Raw genomic sequence first — 26,696 nt, forward strand, 5'->3', positions numbered from 1 at the left:
GCCTTTTCATGACTATGAAGGTGGGAATACCATTGGGTCAGCCTACAACAGTGCTGATGCAGCAACTAGTAGTGCATTTGTGTTCACAGTGAATAGTTTGTATCACATTTTAAAGATGTTGTTCATGTCATGCCAGTGAAAACTGTTAATGCGTTGAATCTGTTTACTCACATAAAGCGTATTATCATTGGCCTGGAAAATTTAAGTTTTAATCTTAACCAGGTAGTAGCGACGGGCCAAATTTGTGGCTCTACCGTGTAGCAGTGACGGGCCAAATTTGTGGCTCTACCGTGTAGCAGTGATGGGCCAAATTTGTGGCTCTACCGTGTAGCAGTGATGGGCCAAATTTGTGGCTCTACCGTGTAGCAGTGATGGGCCAAATTTGTGGCTCTACCGTGTAGCAGTGACGGGCCAAATTTGTGGCTCTACCGTGTAGCAGCGACGGGCCAAATTTGTGGCTCTACCGTGTAGCAGCGACGGGCCAAATTTGTGCCATAATTTAAACCCCTAAAAATAGATGATACATAAACTGATCACAAATGCGTTGATATATATTATGAAATGGTTTGTGTGAGTGATAATTTTTTCTCATTTTTCTCGCTTAGAGGGGCCATTAAGAAACACGATCCCCGCTGCTACCACCGGGTTAAAGTAATATGTGTGGTAACGGATAATAATGCCATAAATCAGAAAGCATTGTCTTTTTTTTCATCAATGCCTACTGAATCTTCAATTACCTATGTATGAACACCCTGCTGATAGTTCTTGTCCTCTCTTTTTGATGTTTGACCCTGTCCTGCTCAAGTGTATAAGAAACAACTGGCTTAACCATAAAGACAGTGGAAAGTGTATGATATTTCCTGAATTTCACTTTGAGGGTGAGTTTCATAATGTCACTAAAATATGTAGTGCTCTATTTACTTCTTAAAGGAATTACATATTGTAGCTAACAATCCACTCCTCAAATATGCCTATAAACTGACTGTAAAAGACTTAAATCCACCTAATCTAGAAAAGCAAAAAGTCTCTCGTATTGCAATTTTTTAATGATTGTGTCATACAAGCATAAGTGACCACTGGAAAACATCAGTGTTTGCCATATTTTGAAGATGTTGCTCAATATATCAGGTAATATTACTTTGGTGGACCATCATGAATGTCAGGCATCCAAAGCAAGGCATTCATTAAGCAACAAGTATTCCACTCCTCTACGAGTAAATGACAAGTATATTTTCTTGCAGAAACTTTGTACATGGCTAGATCTGTGGAATAATATAAAAGGATATGATGGAAGGCTGAGTAGAGAAACCTTTGCCTTGAAAAAGTCTACCTCTACTATCACTGCATTAACAAAATATTGCATAGAGAACCTCAAAATTAATTATGTTTTGCCCGGAAATTTTCAGACTGATCAACTTGAAAGCTGATTTGGTAAATATCAAGACGGCGAAGCCTCCAGCCCATGACGGTAAGAAAGTTCATATTTTGTTCCTTATCCCACTGCTTTATACATGTGTGTGTGTGTGTGTGTGTGTGTGTGTCCATGCCGGGTGTTTATGTGCGTGTGTGTGTGTGTGTGTGTGTGTCCGTGCCGGGTGTTTATGTGCGTGTGTGTGTGTGTGTCCGTGCCGGGTGTTTATGTGTGTGTGTGTGTGTGTGTGTCTATAGTACCTATTTACGTAATGCAGTACACAGACCATTTCAACTGTTAGTGGTAACAGGCGTGCAAAATGTGAATGATGATGATGTTAGGACAAAATGTATTTTTGTCTACTTATTCAGGAAGTCCCAGCGAATGTTATTTTCTTCACTCTGCATGTCTGAACATGTTGTGTGTTGCTTTCTACAGGGAAAGAAAGACACAGATGCATGTTTTCATAATGTGTTGTTTGCTTTAATAAATGGCAAGTGCAAGGATGTGTTTTTGTTCTCCTAACAGGTAGAAGTTACCTGGATGAAGTGTTGGTGTGGGTTCTCCCAACAAAGCACTCCTGGGGTAATGAAAGAACCTATTTTCACAGATCATCCAGCGGAAGTCATGAAGCCTCCCCATGTTGACGTGCAGGTTGTGGAGGTGAAGGAGGAGCCGACATGGACAGAGGAGGCCCAGGACATGCTTCAGCAGGACCCCCTCGCCCTAAACCCTGAGCCTGTCTCCTGGCAGTCCTCTGACTCACAGGAGGAGCCCCAGCCCCAAGGTACCTTACAGTTAGGTCTTTCAGAGTTTTCCTCTGCCTCACAAGTGTCCAGCATAACACCAAAGGACACACAAGGTTATAAGGAGACTACATGAGGCCAGGTGGCTTACTCGTGGTGGTAGCTCCTGACAACAAGTTATTATTTGCCCTCCCCATCCATGAAATGAGGGTAACCATGACAGTGACACAGCCCATTGTTGCAGGCAGAGTTGTCTACCTCAAAGAAGAAATAGATATCAAAGAAGAGGACGTTGACAGCTTCAGCATGGAAGAAGTGGCTGAGTGTGTCACAGACAGAGGGGGGAGCCTGCTCCAGGGACCACAGGAAGAAACTGAGAAGCTTCCTGTGAAGAGAAGAAAAGCAATGAAGGCAGAGGTTTGTGTTTGTTCTTGTCACCAATAATTCACCTCCTTTGTCATGTGGTGACTAAGTTTTACTTTTCACTCTGCGACAAAGTTTCATTATATAGAAGCATGAGTCTCCATCATACATCCAAAGTTTCTCCATCCATTGTGCTTTCCAAAAGTGCAAGCAGATTACAGATCTTTTCGCTAATTTTTACTAACTCTAATTTTGAAGATGGGAAAATGTCATTTTGAGATACAAGTGCTTTGAAGTTTAAAAAGTCATGTACAGTCGCGAGCAAGAGTGATGTCGCACCTCACATTGATTTTCGTTCACTAACTAGAATATGGCAAGCTTTCAAATTTGTTTCAAATCTTATGTTGAGACACTTCCTATCTTCCTATCACTGTTAGCTCTTTCCATCTGTGACACAGACGTCGGCATCACAGTATGGAAAGGGTCAAGAGGAAATGGAAGAGGATTAATCCTCTTCTAAATCTCTCAATCCTCCTCTTAATTCCTCTTAATCCTCTTCCATTTTCTCTTAAGAGGTTTAGAAGAGGATTAACCCTTAAACACAAACCCCGGGTGTTTTTCACCCGACGCCAAGGGTCGACCACGTGGTACCCACTGATGCCTTGGATCTAAGCGCGTGCGGTTCCCAGTAGCTTCCGTTCTTTCTTTGCTGTTGTCGAGGAAGGGTGTGCTGCTCCGCTCTCTTGCCGGGTTTTTTCCAAAGAGTGGAGTTTGGGTGTTTTCCACCTGACATTTGTGATAGACAGTGTTTTGTGGTGTGGGTGGAAAATACCCAACGTTTTGATTGTGTATTTTTGTTGAATCATTATTTACGTGTTTTTTCTTTGCAGGTATTGAATATTGACTGTAAACTGAAAAAAAAGTTAAATATGCCAAAAAAATCAAGACGCCATCTTTCTGACCGTTCTTTAGAGTACATGATGAATAAATCTGGTCAAGTATCAGTGACCAGTGATTTGAACAGTGAGGAGAGTGAAAATGAAAGTGAAGATGAGGGACAGGATGATACTCTGGAATATGACGAGTTATATGACAGTGACATTGACAAAGATTACACAGGGTAACAATTCTGAGTCCGAATATCACACTGATTTTGCTCTATCAGGTCAACTTTTTGAGATACAGCCATAGGCCTACCTGACGAGCTATACATATGCTAATATCAGGGTTTTTGAGTTCAATCATATTTTTCTTGAAGAATATATCGAATTACAAAACTAACTTACTTCTCTAAATTACAGTCATCCTGCTGACAGTCAGCTGCATCCTGCTATTACATATTACATATATTTTTTAAAATATTTTTCAGGTCATTGATATGGACAGTCATGCAGGAATAAACGCTGTCAGTGGACAGGAAGAACATCACAGGATTTGTTCAAGCTGGGTGACCAAGATAAGTCCTGGGCACTCACTGAAGTTTGGGATTCCGATGGTTTGCATCAACCGGAAGAATCAGCACAGCCTCCAGTACCCGACCTTCCATCTGAGAAATTCCTGTACCAGCGTTCAGAGAGCTTCCTGACAGCGGGAGGAGATACAGAAGAGGAGTATGGTCTCAGCTTGTCACAACTCTCAAGAGAACTAATGAGCAGCACCAATGGATCATCTCAAGATGGTGAACTTTCTACTTGGTCAGCAGTCCGGGTTCCTCTTGTTGACCGGGAGAAGATATTGATTGGACAAGGATACTGACCATTGAGAAGCTGAAGGCGGCATTAGCTCATCAACGCGCCAGACTCATCAGCAGCATGATGTGTTTGATGAGTATAAAGATTGAGCAGGGAGAAAGGTTCCATCAGGACATGCGCCAATTGGAGGAGAGGTACCATTATTTAGAAGTATTATATGTTTATCAAATTTGATGGAGTAAATAAAAACTGAATGAATTTGGATACGTTGACTTTTATTTCTTCTCAGCTGATGATCAATTTGTTTTTTAAAAATTCTATAGCAAAAATCTTGACCTGATTGAGCGAACCAGAAGAGGAGAGTGATGATGATAGTGATATCCCCGTATGGAAAGAACCAAGGCATACATCCACCCCTTCGAAACACCCAGCTGCCTCAACATCTGCTGCCCCTGTTGCCTCAACATCTGCCACCCCTGTTCCCTCAGCATCTGCTGCCCCTGTTGCCTCACCATCTGCTGCCCCTGTTGCCTCAACATCTGCTGCCCCTGTTGCCTCACCATCTGCTGCCCCTGTTGCCTCAACATCTGCTGCCCCTGTTGCCTCAACATCTGCTGCCCCTGTTGCCTCAACATCTGCTGCCCCTGTTGCCTCACCATCTGCTGCCCCTGTTGCCTCAACATCTGCTGCCCCTGTTGCCTCAACATCTGCTGCCCCTGTTGCCTCAACATCTGCTGCCCCTGTTGCCTCAACATCTGCTGCCCCTGTTGCCTCAACATCTGCTGCCCATGCTGGCCATAGAGGAAGAAGGCGGCTCCGTGATGAGGATGATGCTCCATCAATTCGCTCATTAATTCGAATAACGTCATATCTCAAAAATCGAGAATTTTGAGTTGAGTACACCATCATATTCCTCAAAATGCAAGCTTTTTAATTGTATAAATGTCATATCTCTACTTGAAAAATTACCCGCATGGTGGCGCTAAATGTCTCCATTACACCAAACCAAAAGTACAATAGGTTAGTGGTAACACTGTCTTATCTCAGTTGTGCTTCGGGATGGGTGAAGTGACATATGTCTTGATGTGCCTATCTTGAAGCAAATGTAAGTATCTTTTGTAATGGATTATTTAGTGTTATAGTGTATTATTCTAGTCTTAATACAGTATTCATTTGAGACGTACTTAACTGCTTTGGAAACTATTTCAAAATAATACAGTATGCTACTGAAAATGCAGACACCCTTTTTGGGTGTAAACAAAATGATACATTTTGCAACTGAAAATGCAGACACTCTTGTTGGTTATCTGAAGATGTGTCATTATTGTCACAAAATTAGGATAAATAGGTGTCTTATGATTGAACTCTAAGTAGAAATAAGTCGTTTTAAATCTGAACTATGATGACGTGTGAAATATATCATTAAAATTATTTTGAATTATGACACTCTAACCACTTACGTTCACCCAATCTAGCAAAGATGTGCCGATTGTCTGAAAACTATTATTCTATTTTTGCAGATATCGCCCACTCCATCTGTGTTCAATAAAATGAATGGACGCGGGGAAAAATGTCTGAAATTAGCTCTGGCAAAGAAAAGCCCTGGCATAGGCCTAGAGCAAGTTTCCAACGATGCTGACACAGGTAAGTTGTGATTTATATAATTATGAGTATTAGTTAGTCGTAAATATTTGCTGAATTAACCCTATCTGGTATATTATTTTTGAACTCATAACAACTTCACTTTCTATCCTGTTACAATTGCATTGCTCAATGAAAAAATTAATACTTGTGATTTTTTTAGGCTATTTTTTTTTCTCTCTCTCTCTCCCTGCAATGGCCTCCATAGCTGTTCTTATAATTATTTAATTTACTTCTGCCACTACGTTTGAGAGCAGATGTTATGAATATTTTTGCACATGAATATATTATTAAAAGGTACTTCTTGCATGTTATTAAAACATTTAAAAAGTTAGATCAAAACTTGATAATATGAAAATATTCTCTTGTTAACTTCTTTGTTTCCATTTTCCAGGATCTGTACACGAAAGAGCCAGTGACTCTTTGCAGAGGCAGAGTACAAACATGGAAGAGGACTCTCATACCTCTTTGGAGGGAGAACCATCTGCTTCTAAAGCCCGTCTAAACTTAGTTTCTAATGAACATTTTACCACTTCTGATTTGGACGGGAGCTACTACGATAATTCTAATGTTCAATTGCCTAAGGACACGACGTGCGATGATGAATCAAACAGTTCTTCCTCAGAATCAAGCAGCTCTTCCTCAGAATCAAGCAGCTCTTCCTCAGAATCAAGCAGTTCCTCCTCTGCTTTAGTGGATTCAGACGATTCTGTTGAAGACAAAGATTATGTTCCCGAGTCACAATTATTGGGTACTACAGAAAAAGACCAGAGTAATGACAGTGATGAATACTCAGGAGATCAGTGTGGTAATGAAGGCATCCTCAATAGTCCAGTGAAGAAAAAAGGTTTTAAAAGAAAGAGAAACCCACAAACATGGTACAGAAATGCACCGAAAAAGCTTAGAAATGAAGGAAAAGCTTACAAGATGGCGTCAAAGTATCACCGGGAGAAACCTGCAAGAACAATGAAGCCTCCTTGCACTGAAAAATGTAGGCTTAAGTGCTTTTCAACCTTTTCAAATGAAGAGAGAGAAAGAATTTTTAATGATTATTGGCAATTAGGGTCTTTAGAGAAGCAACGATTATTCATATTAAATTGCATGGAACAAATCCAGCCATCTTACAGATACATTCGTGTTGGTGGAAACCGACCTCCAAGGAAGCTGAATAATGCTTTTTCCTTCAATGTTGATGGTGAAAAAAAGAGAGTTTGCAAAGTATTTTTCAAAAATACTTTAGATATCAACGACAGGCCTATTCGCACAGTACAAGAGAAAAGGGCAAAAGTGGTAGGAGTCCTTATGGAGCCTGAAAAAAGAGGACAGCACACCAAGACTAAAGGTCTTGACCAATCTACTGTGGACAAAGTATGCAGAACACATCGATTCAATCCCAAGAATAGAAAGCCACTACATGAGAGCCAATACATCGAGACAATTCATAGATGGCAGTAAAACAGTTGCAGAACTTCATAGAGACTATGTGAACATTTGTAAAGAAGAAAAAATTGAATATGTAAATTATGCCTACTACTATAACATATTCAAAAATGAATACAACATTTCATTTTTCAGCCCTAAAAAAGACCAATGTGATACCTGTCAGGCGTTTGAGAATGCAAACGATGATGAGAAACAGAGTATGAAAGAAAATTATGATCAACATCACTTACAGAAGCAGCTCTCCAGAAACGAAAAAAATTTAGACAAAACAACTACTCCATCTACCCATGCTGTCGCAGTGTATGACCTACAAGCAGTCTTCCCTCTTCCCAAAGGAGACGTTTCCCTCTTCTACTATAAATCAAAGCTTAACGTTCTGAACTTCACTATCTACGATTTAAAGTCCAATGAATGTTATTGCTATGTGTGGGACGAATCAAATGGTCACAGAGGCGTTAATGAATTGGGTAGCTGTGTACTAGATTTCATGAAAAAATGCTCAGACAAGGGAATTACTGATATAACATTCTATTCTGATAATTGTGGTGGCCAACAGAAAAACAAATTCATGCTCTCATTGTACCTATATGCAGTCAACTTCTTGAATATTAAATCTGTTACTCACAAGTACTTGATTCGAGGGCACACCCAGAATGAAGGTGATTCGGCCCATTCGCTCATTGAACGAAACATGAAAAGGCTTCAAAAAAGTGGGCCAATTTTCCTGCCTGAAACTTTCATTACTGGAATCAGAACAGCAAAAAAGAGGGGAGAACCCTTCAAAGTAAAAGAAATGACGTTTGAAGATTTCCTTAACATAAAAATGATTGCAACAGATTTGGGAACTTTGAACATTAAAGGTCTCCAGATGAACATGATTAAAGCATTAAAAATATCAAGTGAGTCACCCTGCTCAGTTTTCTGTAAACACTCTTATGAGGAGGATTTTCATGAAGTGATTGTACTTAAAAAGAAGAAGACAAATAGTGGCGGTTTGGCACTCATACCTTGTTACAGTTCAAAGCCTGGAATATCCCAAGCCAAGAAAGAAGACTTGATGGAACTGTGCAGAAAGAATCTGATCCCTAAACAGTACAAGTCCTTCTATGAAAACCTTTAGAACCTCTACTTATTTGTTTCTTTCAGTAGATACTTCTGTTGCAATGCATTTTTGTCTGTTCAGTTTTTCTAGTCTAAGAAACGTTCACCAGAAGCATAAAATTACCTAAGATAATAATTAAACAGGTAGCTAATTAATTTACGAGATGTTTGTTTACATCGCTTATGTTCTCAGTTCTCAGTTTCTCAGTTCATGGATGGGATTAGTATTTTCTTTCTTGCATAAGATACATGAATAAACATTTATGTTTGCTCTTTTTACTATCGATAATATTGCTTTTTTCAATACTTAGCTCTAGTCTAATAAAGGTCTCGTTGAGGCTTAAAATTACCAAAGTTATTTCTTATGTTTTTGTCCCAGCTTGGAAATGCGAATTATTTTTTTATTTATTCAAGAGATGCTTAAGTTACAGAAATACGATTTTACGTTACATGTATTTTGCTCATCTTTTATATTTACAATGATGCCATTTTTTCTGTCTCTTCTAATAAGCAGGGTTGCACAGTCGGAGCTTTTCTTAGAGTCTTGAGTCGGGACTCAGAGTCGGATTTCAACCATCCGACTCTGCAGCCATGCTAATAACAGCATCCTTAGGCAGAAGATAAACAAAGTTTATTATATGAAAAATTAGTGAAACATTTTCATTTTGTTTGATTTTTTTATGTGATACCACATGTTCATTATTGCATTATTAATGCACAGAAGGAATTGTATTTCATGAAGATTATTTTGCATTTTTCTACAGAATAAATCTAAAAGTTTATACAGCGTTTTTCTTATCCTTATCATTTGCTGTGTACAATGGAGAAGCGTCATTTTATTCACTTTACTAAAAATCCTTCCTTTCAAATACAATATTTTTGTAGATATAATGTATTATTTGTTGTTATTATCAACTTTGTCCTTAGTTTTGGATTCATAACGTCACAAGTTTGTGTCATGTTCATTAAAACTGCTATAATATCATCTAAATTTGAAAAAATGAAGTCTAGATTGCCTTAGTTCTCTTCACTAACAAATTTTGCATCAAATAGGTCGATACAAAGTTTTCCAATAAAGCCACAGAATATTGTAATCATGTGTAAAAAGTTAAAAACCTCTCTAGTAAAAAATGAAGATCTTTGAGATATGACATTATTCGAATTAATGAGCGACATAAAGATATACGTTCTAATCCCCAGTGATGTTATATACCTGGATTTTCAGAAAGCCTTCGACAAGGTACCGCACGAGCGACTCCTTAAGAAACTGCACTCAGCGGGCATTGGAGCCAGTCTGATCTTTACATTGGAGAAAAGACGCCCACGAGGGGTTATGATTCAAGTACTACCTGAAAAAGCTCAATAATGTCGATTACTCTAAATTCTTTCAACTACAAACCAACTCAAGAACTAGAAATAACGGTTTACCCATTCAGTCGAGTCGATGTAACACAGACATTGGAAGGAGTTTCTTTTCAAACCGAGTCATCCGCCACTGGAACAATCTTGCCCCTGAAGTAGTAAATGTGAATACCATCAACTCCTTCAAAAATCGAATTGACCATCATTTCGTTGCGTCAGGAATAAACTGAATATTGAGGTGCTTTTATCTGCTCCCCAGGCCCCAAGTGGCTGATGAGCAGATTAAATAACCAAAGCAGGCAACCTCGTAATGAGCCAATAGGCTTTCTGTTGCCTGCATTTCCACGTTTCCATGTTTCCATAAAACACTCCTGGTGCTGTGTAATGCACATTAACCGTGGAATTTCTACAGGTACCGCTAGTATTTCATAATGCAGTATATTATTCCCATATAATATATGGGAATAATATACTGCATTATGAAATTAAAATTACAATTACTGCATCATTATTTTGCACATTCATTGCTTATTAAACCTCACTTCCTTTCTTTCCAGCTCGTCCTGTCTGCCACCCCGCGTGTTAAGACAAGGAAAGTGGACTTCGAGCGTCGGGTCTTCAAACCTTCGTGGGAGAAGTACTTCTTCGTCGAGCGCTTTGGACGGGCCCAGTGCCTCATATGCTTCAAGACCGTGGCTGTCCTGAAAGAGTACAACGTGCGCCGCCACTGGGAGGCAGAGCACCGATCATCAAACTTTGCGTCGATGTCTGCCACCGAGAGGAAGGACGTCGTAGTTAGACTGTCAGGTGACCTGCAGAAAACAACTTTGCACTTCCCCAAAGGGACTGTTGAGGCCGACAAGGTGACGCGTGCCAGTTATGAGGTCTCCCGCCTCCTTGCTCGCAGGATGAAGCCATTCACGGATGGGGACTACATCAAGGAGTGCCTCGTCGCTGTGGTGGACTCCGTCTGTCCAGAGCAGCGTTATGCCTTTGAGAGCGTGAACCTTTCGTCCCACACCGTTCGTCGTCGCATAGAGGAGATGGCGGACAACGTGCACGACTCACTCAAGACCCGCTGCTCAACCCTCGTCGCCTTCTCCCTCGCTCTTGACGAGAGCACCAACACGAAGGACACGGCCCAGCTGGCCGTTTTCATCCATGGGGTCACCGCTGACCTCCAGGTGTGTGAGGAATTCCTCCAGCTTGTCCCGCTGCACGGCACCACCACTGGGCAAGACATCTTCGACGCCGTGCTTCAGTGTGTGGCGCAGCACTCCCTGGACCTCTCCCGTCTTGTGTGCGTGACGACCAACGGTACCCGGGCAATGATTGGGGAGAAGGGCGCCGCTTCGCTGCTAGTGCGCCACTGTGAGGCCGCCGGACACACTCAGCCCATCCACAAGGTGCACTGCATCTTCCACCAAGAGGCCCTGTGCGCCAAGTCTGCCAACCTCGTTGATGTCATGTCTGTCGTAGTGAAGGTCGTCAACTCCATCCTCTCCCACAGCCTTAACCACCGCCAGTTCCAGGTACTGATGGACGAGGTGAACGCGCACTACAACGACCTGCTCTACTTTCGTGAGGTCCACTGGCTGAGTCGTGGGACCATGCTGTCCCATGTGTGCGACCTGCAGCAGGAGATCGCCACCTTCCTCCGTCAGAAGAACCTTCCCCATGCTGATCACTTCTCCAACCCGCGATGGCTCGCTCGCCTGGCCCTGCTCACAGACATCACTACGCACCTGAACACCCTCAATGTGAAGCTGCAAGACAAAGACATTCTTGTGACAGACATGTACACGCACATCACCACCTTCGAGGTTAAGCTGCGTTTTTGGGAGGCTCAGTTGGCTATTGGTCAGTTTGTGCATTTTCCTCGCCTTGCTGCTTGTGCCCCTGACGACGTGGACCTGGGCACTTGTGTTAGTGTCATCGCCTCTCTGCGGGAGGAATTTGCCTTCCATTTCACAGGAGTCAGGCCGCTGGCTGCGAACTTTAGGCTTTTCACCGCCCCCTTTGACTTCCCTGTGGACGACGCCCCTGCCCACCTGCAGATGGAGTTGGTGGAGCTGCAGTGCAACGATGAACTAAAGGCAAAGTTCCACACCTCTTCTCCGCTGTCCTTCTTCCGTGACCTCGTCCTCCCTTCTAGCAATTTTCCAAAATACGTTGCGCATGTTCAACACATCGTGGCCATGTTTGGCAGCACCTACTGTTGTGAAGAGCTCTTCTCCAAAGTGAAGTACATGAAGTCTCACCTTCACTCCCATCTCTCGGACCGCCACCTCAACAACATTCTTCTGTTGTCCACCTCATCCATCGAGCCAGACATTGAAACACTTATTCATGGCAAGCAGCACCGGCCGTCTCACTGACTTGTATGTTTTTCAATAAAATTCTTGTATAATGTATTGTACATAGTCACTTTGGGGATTTTGTTTGTCACTCCGGCCCGCGGCCTGCTCCCAAAAGTCTCATCTGGCCCTCACTCCGAAAGGGTTGCCTGTCCCTGCCATGTATGGATGTTATTTCCATGCCTAAGTTATTTATAATTATCTCGGTATTATTGAGTTTTTCCTCTATTTTTAAAACTATTAACACTCTGTGGCTGGGGTGTTGTGGTGCCTTTAACAGCTGTCGCTAAGTTTGCAGTGCCATAATTTTGAAAATTTTAAAGTTGGTGATCTGACAGTCTGACTGTGAACAACAAAACTGGCAGACCTGGCAGCAGCAGCTGACTGTCTGCCAGCTGTGAGAGACTGAGAGCATTTTTCTGCCTGGCAAGCAACACACGCGGATAACACCTGCAAGGTGTGTATCTGCATGATGGCGTGAGTTAGTGACAAAAAATAAAGGCCCTCCAATAAGTGACAAACTAGTGCCTGGGGACTATGTATCTAAGATCACTTCAGATAATTACTAGCATTGTTTCTCTTACAAAATACTCCATGCATTAAATATCCCAAGAAACAATTTTTTGAGGTAAGCTAACCTGAAATGCTCCTCTTAAGAGTCCCATTGAAAATAAATCCTCATGCCAGATTATTATTTGCTCTGCTGGACAATGAACTTTCCTGCCCTTCTCTGTAAGATGTCACTGCGTGGTACCCTGTCACCAGCAGTCATTGTTACCTCTGCACGGGGTAAAGAGCTGCCCACTCCTCCTGTGCCCTATATTGGTGTTTCTCTCTCTCTCTCTCTCTCTCTCTCTCTCTCTCTCTCTCTCTCTCTCTCTCTCTCTCTCTCTCTCTCTCTCTCTCTCTCTCTCTCTCTCTCTCCAGATTCACTTCGGTTTAGGACAGACCACCTAGTCTGGACCTTGGGGTCTATGTGGTCTGATTTTCTATGTAAATCTATGTAAATCTGATGCCGTTACAGAGGCCTATCTTTAGAGAAATCCCAAGTTGCCTGTGACATCAAGATCAAGAACAGGTGAGTGTGACAGCAGAATCACTCTCCCTCTACACATTGTCTCTCGTGGTGTTAATATCTTAAGCTTCGTCACGCTGATCAAGGGGAAGCGTGACAAAGCCGGGCAGCCACTGATTCAAGGCCAATAGTGGGCGAGTGTGCCAGGGGAAGATGGAGGCTGGGCTGAGATAAGGGGTCTCTCTCTCTCTCTCTCTCTCTCTCTCTCTCTCTCTCTCTCTCTCTCTCTCTCTCTCTCTCTCACCTACTAATGTATTAATAATGTGTTTGGTTAGGAGTAAAAAAACCACAAAATAGGCAGCCTTCCCAGTGTCCAGCGTAGCGTAACCTCCTATTATTGTTTCTATTAATTAGTAGCTCCTTTTAGATATTTCTGCATAGTACAACATCACTGAATCGAAATTTTATACTGCAAATTGGCCTTTCATATAATCAAACCTCCATGGCCAAGAATAATTTACAGTTTCTATGTCAGCCGCCAGGAAGATAAGGACCAGGTGGGGCTTGGGAAGAGAGAGAGGGAAGGTGAGGACAGCGAGTACATAAAGAAAGGGAAAAGGTTGGATGGTATTACATTACAGGCCATACAAACAAATAGATTAATGTAAATGTTTTCATCTCGTATTGAAAGCCTGAAAAAGAAACTATGGTGGAACTTGTCTCATTTGAACACACACACACACACACACACACACACGCACACACACAATCCAGTCTTTATTTATACACAAAATAATCCTAACCACGCATAAACACACCCAAAATGACCTCTCTTCAGGCCTCAGGATCCGTTTTCTTTGTCGGAGCAGCATCTGAGAGGTCTTTTTTTTGTTACTGTTTTCATTTTCTGCCCTTGAAGTATCTCCCTTGCTGTGTATTTACCTAGTTGTAATTTTACAGGGCCTGGGCTTACGCTCATGTGGTCCCGTCTCCGTATCTATAATTATCCGACTTTTCCTTGTATGTCATCACCTTTGTAAAGAAACCGCCTGTCATTATTTTCTACTCTTCAGGAAATCAGAAAAGAACTGTCATCATCTCATTTGTCTTAAGATTTAGGCAGGAATGAAAAGGCCAATTCTAGACCACTCAAACCCTGAATGACGAAGGGAACTATGCAAAGAAGGGCGTCAGGTCCCACAGCCTAACTAGCCCCATAAAGCACCCAAGAAGAAGAAGGGCGTCACATGTTGAAAATTTGATGCAGACAAAAACCTGCAAATCACTGAAAAATGACAGGCAATTATTATATGAGGGTGACGATATACATAAAGAAAAACAACAACAGGCCCCCCCACTATTTATACTCATCCAATCTTGCTAAGCATCATACACTGTTGAGAGGGAAACAAGGATACAGAAGGACTTGAGGATGCAGCTTAGGAAGGACTTAAGGAACATGTTAGCAAGAGTCTAGCCTGTCCCTCCCATCCTGCCCCTCCTCCCCCTAACCCCTGGCATCAATTCCTCCCCTCCCCTCCACCCTCTCCCTCTGGTACGGCATTGACCGCATGGTGGATGACATGATCCAGGAGGCCATGGCGAAGGGGGAGTTTGACAATCTCTCCAACGCCGGCAAACCCTTGAAGGAGCGGCCCCACAACCCCTATGTGGACACTGTCACGCACCGGATCAATGAGGTGTGTGTGTGTGTGTGTGTGTGGATGGTTGGGAACTTCTTTTTTCCAGCAGGTCAAGGGAGTCTGGCAGGATTGTACATTATGCCTCACAGAGTTCAGAGTTCCCTCAACACATACAGTTTTTCTCCATCATGTTAAGGCATCATCTCAGTTGTCCTTGCCTGTTTGCCTCTCCTCTTTCACTTATTTATCATTCTCCTAATTCCTGGCATCTCTGTTAGCCATTCACCACTTAACAGATAATGCAATAATATCTCTGTTTTCTCTTTTCTCTCTCTCCTGTATCACTGATTTAGATTTTTCTCTTGATTCTCAGCCTCCATTTTTCATTCACCACTTTATGGATGATGGAATTATATCTTTAGTTTCTTTTCTCTCTCCCATACCACTTATCAACCATCTTTCTAATTCCTGGCATCTCTGTTATCCATTCACCACTTAACCCGGTAGCAGCGACGGGCCAAATTTGTGGCTTTACCGTGTAGCAGCGATGGGCCAAACTTGTGGCTTTACCGTGTAGCAGCGACGGGCCAAACTTGTGGCTTTACCATGTAGCAGCGACGGGCCAAATTTGTGGCTTTACCGTGTAGCAGCGACGGGCATATTTTCCCCTAAAGAACTTACATCCTAGCATAGCAGGAGGGCTAGAGAAAGGGAGAGTCAGAAAGTATTTTAGAAAGCAAGAAAAGACGTCTGTAAAAGAGTAAACCACATAAAGCCAGAGAGGAAGAGATTGACCATTTTGAAGGGTTACATTACATATTAGCCTGCAGCGAAACCAGAGACAATTAGCACTGCAGGACTGTTTAAATCGGAAGAGATTGACCAGTGTGAAGGGTTACATTACATATTAGCCTGCAGCGAAACCAGAGACAATTAGCACTGCAGGACTGTTAGGGAAAGGGACAGCCAGGAAGTGTATTATGGAAGGCAAGCAAAGGAGGAAAAAAGGAGTAAATCACACAAAGCCAGAGAGGAAGAGATTGACCAGTATGAAGGGTTACATTACATATTGGCCTGCAGCGAAACCAGAGACAATTAGCACTGCAGGACTGTTAGGGAAAGGGACAGCCAGGAAGTGTATTATAAAAGTCAGGAAAAGGAGGGAAAAAAGGAGAAATCACACTTTGAGCCAGGGAAGAAGAGATTGACAAGTGAAATGAAGTACACTGCATGTTTGCTTGTGCCAGAATGAAGGCACATGATGAGTCTGGCAGGTGGAGGCAGGCCCAGCACGGGTCACAACACTTCCTCTCCCTTATCTGTTTTGTTCCCCGGCACACAGAAAAGGTGGGCAGTCTGTCAAGAGCTTCTGGAGCCTAAGATAGCTGACCTGAACAAGAAGATTGACCACTATAACCTCCTGGTGCCTCTCCTCAAGCAGCAGCTGACCCACTTCCCTCTGCACCTGGAGGCAGCCAAGGCGCTGAGGGAGGGCCGCAGCGGCAACAGGCAGGAGCTGCAGGAACAGGAGCTGCAGGAGCAGGAGCAGCAGAGTGGAGGGAGGGAGAGGCAGGGTGTGTTTTCCTCCACCTGGAACATTTTCAGGGTGTTCAGGAGCACATAGTTCATGAAAGGCTGAATGTACAGTAAAAGTTCATTCATTTGAACCTCGGTGATCAGAAAACCCAACACAGTCTGAATTCACACAAACAAATTTATCACCAAAAACAAAACTCGAATTCCTGAAGACAGGAAATACTAATTTGAAAAAAGAAAAAAAAACTGTCCAAAATCTGGAGTGCAGGAAACTACAAAAAGCTTTCCATTAGATGTCAAATGCTGATGGCTGTGGAGTGCTTGAGGAAGAACGTAAACCACTGATGTACTGCCATGCCAGCTGCTTCCTTACCACACTGACGATGACACACATGCAGCGTGCTGTGGAAGATATTCTTGAGATTAGGTCAGTCCCAGTGTAATGGCCTGTACCCTGTAAATAACTTATAGTTGAATGTTTTAATGTTTTGGGTTTGATTACTCCACTGGGTTTTAGGGTTCTGTGTCACATTGGGGAGTGTGTGTTGGGAACTCTTATGTGAGGCAGTGTTCTGACAAGCGTGCAGGCACACGGCCGGCATTGTCAGTCCAGTGTTTGTTGCCTGCAACACCTGCATTCTTGGTCTTTTGTCAGTAGGACACTGCCGTGCAGCATAACGTTCTCAGGCACTTGTTCAATGGACAGGCAGGAGAGTTGTTACATTTACCAGCTGAGAAGGAATGATGAAAATAGTATTAAATTTTTCATGAAGTTCATGAGGAAAGAATTATTGGGAGTTTACTGTTTGCTCTTAAGGTTGAAATTTTTGTTGTGTCCCGAACATGGGGGAGTGAGGGAGGTGGGGGCCATCGTGTGATGGACCCAAGAATCAGATAAAGGACTCCAAAACAGGACTTGAGCCACAGGGATCCCTTTGGCTTGGCCCCAGAGTGTCTCCATCTAGTATTGAGGGCCTGAGTTTGCATCCCGGGCAGAATGTTGGGAAAGAATTTATTCTCCCAGATAAGATCAATATCTTGTGTGTTCAAGAAGTGGAGAAACATCCACGACGGCAGTGTTGGGGAACAGTTGTGAAGTCATGCATTCAGCAATACAATCTTGAAAATACAACTGTCAGCAAGGTTTTTACCCGTGTAGTTGGCGCTGAGCACAGTGATTCATTGCTGCAGGTCTTTCGGTGCCACGCTGTAATTAGAGTAAAAATTATAAAAAATTTACATGAAAAATGACATGTACTCTAGAAGCAATAAAATGCAGTTATTTTAAAGTTATGAAGCAGTGAAATAGATAAGATACATATAAACACTGACATCATTAAAAACAAATAAAAAATATAAGTTGAAATTTCTATTACATCAGACAGTGTGAGGCACAGTGCTTCCCCCCTACCCACCCACACAGCATGGAGGCACCCGCACCAGGGCTGAGAATGGCTGCTGGAGATGATTTTGAAGGGTAAACTTACCAAGTCATGCACAACACTGCTTCCATGTGGCACGTGTGTGTGTGTGCGTGTGTGTGAGAGAGAGAGAGAGAGAGAGAGAGAGAGAAGCACTGAAGCTTTGTAGTGCACCAACTGGGCTCATCAAAAATGACCTCACTCCTCAAATTGCATCTCTCTCTCTCTCTCTCTCTCTCTCTCTCTCTCTCTCTCTCTCTCTCTCTCTCTCTCTCGTTTAATGAATGAAATGAATAATGAAGAAGCTATTGCAGTATTGGAAAAGAATTGAATATATTAAGCGTAAGGAATAAGTACACGATCAAGAGCTATGTAATCACACGTCCACAGGCGAGATGAATTGAGGAGTGTGTGGGGTGGCGGTGGGGGGGGGGGGTGAAAAGTTTGAGGTAGCGGCCGCTCTCGCTACTCTGGTGCGGTCCCATGTTACAATTTGGTAATATGGCAGCTGGAGGGATATTTCTGCCGTGAATAGCGCTGGACGGGATTAGTTTTCAACCTCGGCAACTCCTGCAGCCGCCACTGGTACATGATCATCGCGTTTCGGAGACTCGGCGCGTCGACTCTGTTTTCGAAGCCTCGCCTGCTCCCTGTGTGACTCTGAAGCACCGTTGCCAGATCATCGTACTCAGAGCATCGTATTTATCTGTTTCTGACCCTCAACTACTGCCAAGAAACACCACTAATTAACCATTTTAACGACAACTATATACGAAGACAGTTATTGGGGTGGAGGAAACAGATTTTGGGTCTGAAATCGGAAAATAAACTTAGTACAACAATTTGGCACCGTTGCTCTGAAGGTGCCCGGGACTGTCAGTGTGTTCGTGGTCTCGATGGGGGAAGGCTTGATGGTGCTCGCTCGCTATAGGCACATGTGTTCCATAATAGGCGTGACAGTGCAGTGCCGTGCGCCGCGTTCCTGGGCTGCTTCTTTAACCTAGTAGCAGCGACGGGCCAAATTTGTGCCATGATATAAACCCCCCAAAATAGATGATGCATAAACCGATCACACATGCGTTGATATATATAATGAAATGGAATGGAAATGAAATGCTTAGAGGGCCCTTTAAGAAACACGATCCCCGCAGGTACCAGGTTAATCTCTACAACGGTGACAGGACGCCGATTTCCGACCCAAAATCTGTTTCCTCCACCCCAATAACTGTCTTCGTATATAGCTGTCGTTAATTGAGGGTCAGAAACAGATATATACGACCCTGAAGCGGTGACCCTGGGGTAGCGAGGGAAGTGTTTACCTGAAGAAGCAGCCGTGAAGGAGACACATCGCCCTCACCACCTACAGGCACTTGCATACGGCCGCTCGACGCTCACCTGCCCGCCGTGTCCAGGTAACCGGTCCACCACCTCGTCTGCGTTTTGGTTGACGTTGTAACAGCTGTACCAATCCCTTGTCTCGTGTTAACAAGTACGTGTCTTGCATCGGGTTATTTCTGGCTAACCATTTTTTTTTTTCAGATGTCTTGTTTGCACACACACACACACACACACACGCTTCCTTTTTCTCTCACCTCCTTGTGTCTTCCTTAACTCTCCTCCTTCCTGCCCTCTCTTAACGTACCTTTGATAACGAGGAGGAGGAAGAAGAAGAGGAGGAGGAGGACCAGGAGGAGGAGGAAGTGGGTAGATACTGTAGCTGGTTCTTGCTTCTACCTCCCCCCCATTTCTCTCTCTCTCCCTCTCTCCTCAAGTGCATTTCTTTCACCTGTTTATTACTTTTTTTTTAAATTTTCCTGTTTACATTTGCTGTTTCTTGTTGTCATACACGATTCTCTCTCTCTCTCTCTCTCTCTCTCTCTCTCTCTCTCTCTCTCTCTCTCTCTCTCTCAAAAGTGCATTTCCTTCACCTGTTTAGGCCTACTTTTGCTGTTTCTTGTTGTCATACACGATTCTCTCTCTCTCTCTGATGATTACACCGCCACTCCGCGCCAGACAAGATTATTAGTCCATATTACTTTTCCAGACTAATTTATGTTCCCTGCCAGCCATTAAGAGGGAGCACGAGACTTCTTTTTAACACCTCTTCAATTATATATAGCCTACTAGGGGAGGATCTGGTAGTATTCTCAAAGGTTTACACTCCTTTCTCTGCCAGTCACTAGAGGGGAGGATCAAAACGCATCATAGCTTCTTCCATATTCATTTATTTCAAACGTGTCGGTGGTGGGTAGTTTGTTTTTCCCTCACAAGTTCCCTCATTTCCCAGCCAGTCACTAGAAGGGGAGGATCAAAAACACATCATTGCTTCTTCCATATTCATTTATTTCAAACGTGTCGGTGGTGGGTGGTTGTTTGTTTTCCTTCCCAAGTTTCCTCATTTCCCAGCCAGTCACTAGAAGGGGAGGATCAAAACACATCATTGCTTCTTCCATATTCATTTATTTCAAACGTGTCGGTGGTGGGTGGGTTAAGTAACTGATGATTACAGTGTTACTTGCTTGTTTTTCTCCCACAAGTTTCCTCATTTCCCAGCCAGTCACTTGAAGGAGAGGATAAAAAACACAATAGCATTTTCCATATTCATTTATTTCAAACGTGTCGGTGGTGGGTGGGTTAACTAACTGATGATTACATTGTTACTTGCTTGTTTTTCTCCCACAAGTTTCCTCATTTCCCAGCCAGTCACTTGAAGGAGAGGATCAAAACGCATCATAGCTTCTTCCATATTCATTTATTTCAAACGTGTCAGTGGTGGGTAGTTGTTTGTTTTTCCCTCACAAGTTTCCTCATTTCCCAGCCAGTCACTTGAAGGAGAGGATCAAAAACACAATAGCATTTTCCATATTCATTTATTTCAAACGTGTCGGTGGTGGGTGGGTTAAGTAACTAATGATTACAGTGTCACTTTCTGCGACTTTTACGTCATTGGAGGTACCGTGATACGAGGAGGAAGAGGCTTTACAGTGAAGTGTTGATGAAGAAGTGTGTGCTTAGTGCCATTTTCTGCCCCTTACAGCAAGCCAAGGTTTCCGTCATCGGAGGTACCGTACAAAGGGAAGAACAGCGTGCAGCAGAGTGTGTAGCGTCAAATGAGTGTGTGAGTGTGTGTATGTGTGTGTGTCCCGCCGGGTTCTTCCTTGGTCCAGACACTACCAGGTGTTGTCAGGTGTGTGTGTGTGTGTGTGTGTATGTTTACAGAGGACAGTCTAGATAACAGGACCGCATCCACAGCTTAACACGCCCGAACCGGTAACTTAACCTCATGGAAATCGTAGGTATTTCTCCAGAGATTTGTTTGACGGTGGGTAGTGGGGGTCAAGGTCAAGGAGCCTTATATCAGTCCATATTATCAAACTTGACGAAATCTTAATCCAACTATATTTCAGAAGGCTCTCTCAGAAGCTGTAGGGGATCCCATGGGTGGTTTCCTAGGCCTGGCGGTAGTTTTGCAAGGCTTCCGCGCCGTGAACGGGTAAAACACTCGTGACAACCCGACGTAGCTTCTTTCTGGCCTTGAAAAACGTTCGTAAGAAGAGCCAGAAACGTTTGATAATACGAGTGTTAATCCGAGAGTAGCGCGGTCCTGTCATCGTCGATTCCCATTATCTGAATATAATGAAAATATATTCTATACGTACTCGTAGATATCACATTCATGAAGCCGATACACATATAAATAACAGCTTATATAGTCATCTGTGCCGCGTGACGGTTGGGCAGGCGGGCGGGCGGGATGGAGAGAGCAGGTCCGATGTAACAGCAGGATCTGGGCCAGTCCATCCAAGTGGTGGGCTCAAGGCAGCAACATTGAGCTCATTCGACATGCTTGCAACAGTTAAGACGTGTGAGGCCCCCTGACAACCTTGACGCGGGGCCCGACGCAGCTGCCTTGCCTGAGTGCCCCGAGACCGGCCTGACCATTGCACTCTATCAGCTTACACTTGGCTGTGAGCAGCGACAGGCTACCACTCACCGGGAATGTTGGGTTACCGGCCACCCGAGCACGCGTCACGCCCAACGCAACAAAAAAATATATATGTATTTGCTGTATTCACACAGCGTATCCCTATGTAACCATCTGTCTACCTATTTGTATAGACAAATATATAAAGTGGAATGTACGTGGTTCGATATAGGATGGTCCAACGTGGACGACACCGGTCCACACTGAGCTTGGCGGCCAGTCCTGCCGGCGGCCACCACCGCGGAGGCCAGCACTGGGCCAGGGAGCGGTGCTACACGGCGGCGCCCTTGGCGGACGCCGGGGTCTTGCTGGGGTCCTCTGGGGGCGTCTCCACCCCTCTGCAGAACAGCCCCACACGCTGGGAGTGCACCCTGCCAGGCGAGGAACAACAATGATTAATGTGTGTGTGTGTGTAAGAGAGAGAGAGAGAGAGAGAGAGAGAGAGAGAGAGAGAGAGAGAGAGAGAGAGAGATACAAATAGATAACAATGCATCAACAAGCACCTGTCACCTGCACACACTTCCACACGCGCGCGGCCTGCTACGTGACACATGGGACCCGCAGCAGAGCTCACGCCCCTACGGGTCGCACCTCAGAACAGACACACTACCATGCATGTGGTGGCCGGGTCAGCTCTTTGTACTGCCTCAAAGTGGGTCGTGAGGGCAATGCGTGCTAGGAGTAAAACTGTGCCACTGTTCGAGAAGACTTGAGGGATACTGATATAAGTGACGCAATCCACATTTGACTTCTTTTCCGGCCACTCCTGTTTGCTTTTGCAGAAATAGCGACTAGAGGTCTGTTTTGTTTACTTCTATGTTTATTGCCCCCGAGCTCTCTCCTTTACCGTAAAAACAATAACAAAGAGAACCAGCTAACGACATAGGTTCATTGCTGCACCAGTCAGCTGCACGTTATAGTTTATGCAGGTTATGTGTACCATTCCCGAGGCAGGAAGAGAACCATATCAGTCATTCCTTTAGCTTCAAACCAGAACCTTTGTCTTCATCTTCCACGACAACCACAGACAGATAACTAAACAAGCCGACAGATAGGTAGGGAGATAGATAGATACAGATGGATATATTAATAGACATACAGAGAGAAATATGAGTAAGCAGATACACATATAGATAGATAAACAAACAGATAAAAATAGTTAAGCTGATAGACAGATAGGTAGGTAGATAGATAGATACAGATGGATATATTAATAGACACACATAGACAGAAATATGAGTAAGCAGGTACACATATAGATAGATAAGCAAACCGGTAAAGATAGTTAAGCTGATAGACAGATAGGTAGATAGATAGACAGATGAATAGATAGACGGATAGAAAGATACATTGACCTCTCTTTCGGCCACCTCTTTGGATTCTTTTTAGGAGGAGCGAGTAGCGGGCTTTTTTTTATTATTGTTTCCTTTTTTTGTGTGTGCCCTTGAGCTGTCTCCTTTGTTGTAAAAAAAAACAAAAAAACACAGAACCCTAATCCTTCCAATATGATCCAAGACTATCTCGTCCATAATACCAAACTGTGACATATTTCAGCAGCTGTCTTTGCCCACACAATAACTCTCGGATGAACCAAGAAGGCCAATTAAGAAAGGGAGGCTCCTGGGGGATACATAAATCTTACGAGGAGCTTATGTATGCATGTGCGTTTGTATGTATGTATGTATGTATGTATCCCCATCGGTTCTGAAGTGTCCTGTTAACCAGTGCGATTTCACCTTACCCAAACAACCTCTATGTGTGTGTGTGTGTGTATGTATGTATGTATGTGTGTATGTGCGATTTCACCTTACCCAAACAACCTCTATGTATGTATGTATGTATGTATGTGCGTGCGATTTTACCTTGCCCAAACACACTCTTTTCCTCCTCCCTTCCTTCCTCCCTCCCTCCCTTCCTGCACTCCACCATCATGAGCCCATTTTCACGTCCTCATCTTCCTCCACGTATTTCACCTCATCTCGCTCACCAAAGTATTTCCTCCTTCAACCCCTCCACACCCTTCCCTTCCACTACCGCCCCCTCCACTACATCCAACACACCCTTCAGCCCATCTTCATCCTTCTCCATTTCCTTCCTCGCCTCCCTGCAACCCAGCATGACCCCAGGACCCGCCACCCGCGCCCCCCACTTGCCTCAGCTTGAGTCTGGGTTCGGTGAGCATCTCGCCGTCACAGTTCCAGGAAGACTGGGGGGCGCTGTCCTTGGGCGTGAACACCACCTCCTGGGCGCGGTGGAAGGTGACGTGCTGCAGGCTGAGCTGTGGGGGCAGGGAGGCTGTCACTGGGTGCTGGTGCTGCACGGCTGGCTGGTTAAGGATGCTACTACTCATGGAGGTATTAAGATGATGCTACTAATAATAATGTTAAGAGTATGGTAATGATGATGCTGATGATATGATAATAGCAATAATAATAATAATAAGAATAAGAATAAGAATAATAAGAATAAGAATAAGAAGAAAAATAATTAATATATAATCATCATAACAGTGATAATGGCATCTTCAATATTATAGTGATATCATTATTAATGTTATTATTACTATTATTTATTATAATTATTATTACTATTATCATAATTTTTATTATAATTATTATTAATATTGTTATATTATCATTATTATTATAATTAACACCACTATTATTACATCAAATTACTTATAGGCATAGTATTAGTTCTGGTATTAGCAGCAGCAGCAGCAGTGGTATACACAGAGGTGACACCGTGGCGGCCTGACTCACCGCGTTGCCCGTGAAGGCGGTGCGGAAGAGGTAACTGAGAGTGTGCCGCCGCGACCTGCCGGCCACCAGGATGAGGTCCGCGCAGCCGTCCCCGAGGTGCGCCGCGGGGGACACGCCGTGGGGGGTGAGGCGGCACGCGCAGGACGTGACTGCCGACGTCACGATGCTCCAGCGACCTGTGAACTGAACGGGGGCGCGGTGAGGCTCGGTACAACGCCCGCAGCGCTAAGGAAGTGTGGCGATCATTATCGCGCTGACGATGGCCAGATAACAAGTTCATTGGGTCAGAAGATGACGTGAGATTAGCGCAGACAAGCGCCCGTAACATGCACCTCACGGGGGGGAGGGTTAGGTGTTTGGCCTTACCTGCAGCCACTCCCCGGGGCGGGGCGTGCACGCCGCCGCCTTGGTGCACACGCTGCATCGGTCGCTGCAGGTGTTCACGTCGTAGGGCTGTGACAGCGCCGCGGCGGGCATCCGCACCCTCAGCTGGCCCTCGTAAAACCTGTTCCGGAGCAGCTGCAGCACGCCGGACAGCAGGTAGCGCGTCGGCCCCAGCTTCCGCCACCTCTCGGACGTCCTGAGCAGGTCCCCGAAGTAGCCGTAGGACACCATGGTGGTGGCCACGTTCTGCAGCCGACCGTCGCGGTGCACGGCGGCCACGTCCACTTGGCGGCTGTCACCTGCACGCACAAGGCCTGGGTTACGGGGGTCTGGCTACAGGGAACAGGAAGGTTAACGTGATACAAGCATTTCATGCGTTATAAATGTTCCACGTCGTCAGGGTGGAGTGGAAGGAAACAAGGCGGCGGCGGCTTACCCATGATGATATGCAGCGCGGCGGTGACCACGTCGCTGGTGCCGTGGGTGCTGTGGCAGAGCGCGTCCGTGCTGCCCCCTGCGGCAGAAACACGGTTATGCTAAAACACTCAGAGCAGTGACGCCCCTCTTGACGTGTATATTGACATGTGTTGTCATGCAGACATAAGATTTCCAACAAAATGCTTTTATCGGCGCCTCGGTGGTCGCCTCACCAGGAATGATGCCCAGCCTGAGGTGCGTGGCGGGCAGCTGCACCTCGGGGTCGTGAGGGTTGACGCCGGCCCTGCGGCACGCCACCACCAGCAGGCCCATCACCACCTCGTTGACGAGCCCGTCGCCGCCCACTGCCACCACGCCGTCCATGCCCTCTAAGTTGACCTCGTTCTCCACAATCTCCTGCCCGTGGCCCCGGTACTCAGTCTGTGCGGGAGGGAGAGGGAGGAACCGAAATAGAGAGAGTCGAGGCGCGTGAAGGTCACTAAGCTTTACCCTCCAACCGACTCACGAAGGTCATGTTAAGGTGTCGACACACGCCCGACGCCTAGAACCACCAGACCTGTGCAAGGCGGGGACAGGTTCACCCGATGTGCCTTGTATTCGTACATCAAACCTTTAGGTATGGATTTCCTTATGATCATAAAGCCACGTACGCTTCGGGGAGTCAAAAGCTTCCAGAACTAATAAAGGAACAAAGGGCCGTATTTTAAGACACCATCGCTTCTCACATCAACTATTTCTAAAGGTCAAAGAGGGGATCAATCGGGTTTTCATGAGTGTTTTTAAGGTTCATGGCACAGAAGAAGGGTCAAACTACCACCTGGGTCATAAAACTACCCCTGGAAAGGCCTACAGCTCCTACGAAAGCCATGTCAAATATGTGAACTTGGGCGACGAAATGTTTTAAAATGCGACCCTTAGGCCTTATGATAGAGTGCTGCCTTTAAAATGAAGGTGTGGAGGATGGAGGGCGAAGGAGATGATGACGTTGGGTCGCCAAGCTCCGGGGGTGGTGGAGGATGACGGTGATTCATGCATGCAGGCGGCAGATCAATACGCCAGGCACCCACGGCCCTCAGACCCTTCAGAGCAATGACCGTTGGCACACCTATGAGTCACGCGGAGCAAGCAGAACAAACCACGGAGAACATCGACATCAAGAAGAGGGGAAAAAAAAAAAAAAATAGAGTAAAACAAAGAAGAAAAAATAAGGAAAAGAAGTAAACGACAATGAAAACAAAACGAGAAAAAAAAATGAAAAGGTATTCCAGCAAACACTCGTTCACACAGAGACAAGGAAGGCTCAGGAAGAGTATAACAAAGAAAAAAAAAAGAAAACGCTACACTTGGTGATGTTAAAATTCATCTGCCATTTCTCTGACCAAGCTGACAGTTTGTTG

The 26,696-nt window shown here is 44.6% G+C and overlaps 3 protein-coding genes and 1 long non-coding RNA gene across 4 annotated transcripts in view; 3 read left to right on the plus strand and 1 right to left on the minus strand.

The window, feature by feature from the left end:
* The window catches only part of LOC126987544 (general transcription factor II-I repeat domain-containing protein 2-like), a 32,807-nt gene extending 19,877 nt beyond the window's left edge, over positions 1-12,930 (plus strand). The window contains exons 3-6 of the mRNA XM_050844588.1: positions 1,407-1,468; positions 2,022-2,198; positions 2,402-2,574; positions 10,316-12,930. Of these exons, the coding sequence (XP_050700545.1) occupies positions 1,407-1,468; positions 2,022-2,198; positions 2,402-2,574; positions 10,316-12,136 (2,233 nt within the window). The 3' untranslated portion in view covers positions 12,137-12,930. The remainder of the gene's footprint in view (positions 1-1,406; positions 1,469-2,021; positions 2,199-2,401; positions 2,575-10,315) is intronic.
* LOC126987546 (vitellogenin-1-like) lies at positions 5,298-7,310 on the plus strand. The gene is made up of 3 exons (XM_050844590.1): positions 5,298-5,316; positions 5,732-5,855; positions 6,247-7,310. The coding sequence occupies exons 2-3, from the start codon at positions 5,762-5,764 to the stop codon at positions 7,305-7,307; spliced, it is 1,155 nt and encodes a 384-aa protein (XP_050700547.1). The 5' UTR covers positions 5,298-5,316; positions 5,732-5,761; the 3' UTR covers positions 7,308-7,310.
* A 7,057-nt stretch (positions 12,931-19,987) lies between the features above and the next one.
* Positions 19,988-20,757, plus strand: LOC126987551 (uncharacterized). Its single transcript, XR_007740989.1, has 2 exons — positions 19,988-20,217; positions 20,511-20,757. It is a non-coding gene; the product is annotated as an uncharacterized LOC126987551 (long non-coding RNA).
* Positions 20,584-26,696, minus strand: part of LOC126987549 (ceramide kinase-like) — a 31,818-nt gene continuing 25,705 nt past the window's right edge. The window contains exons 4-9 of the mRNA XM_050844594.1: positions 25,512-25,719; positions 25,298-25,375; positions 24,844-25,160; positions 24,478-24,660; positions 23,869-23,993; positions 20,584-22,086 (exon numbers count right to left, since the gene is read on the minus strand). Of these exons, the coding sequence (XP_050700551.1) occupies positions 21,987-22,086; positions 23,869-23,993; positions 24,478-24,660; positions 24,844-25,160; positions 25,298-25,375; positions 25,512-25,719 (1,011 nt within the window). The 3' untranslated portion in view covers positions 20,584-21,986. The remainder of the gene's footprint in view (positions 22,087-23,868; positions 23,994-24,477; positions 24,661-24,843; positions 25,161-25,297; positions 25,376-25,511; positions 25,720-26,696) is intronic.

The sequence above is a fragment of the Eriocheir sinensis genome, chromosome 65, assembly GCF_024679095.1.
Source record: "Eriocheir sinensis breed Jianghai 21 chromosome 65, ASM2467909v1, whole genome shotgun sequence".
NCBI classification, from domain to species: Eukaryota; Metazoa; Arthropoda; class Malacostraca; order Decapoda; family Varunidae; genus Eriocheir; species Eriocheir sinensis.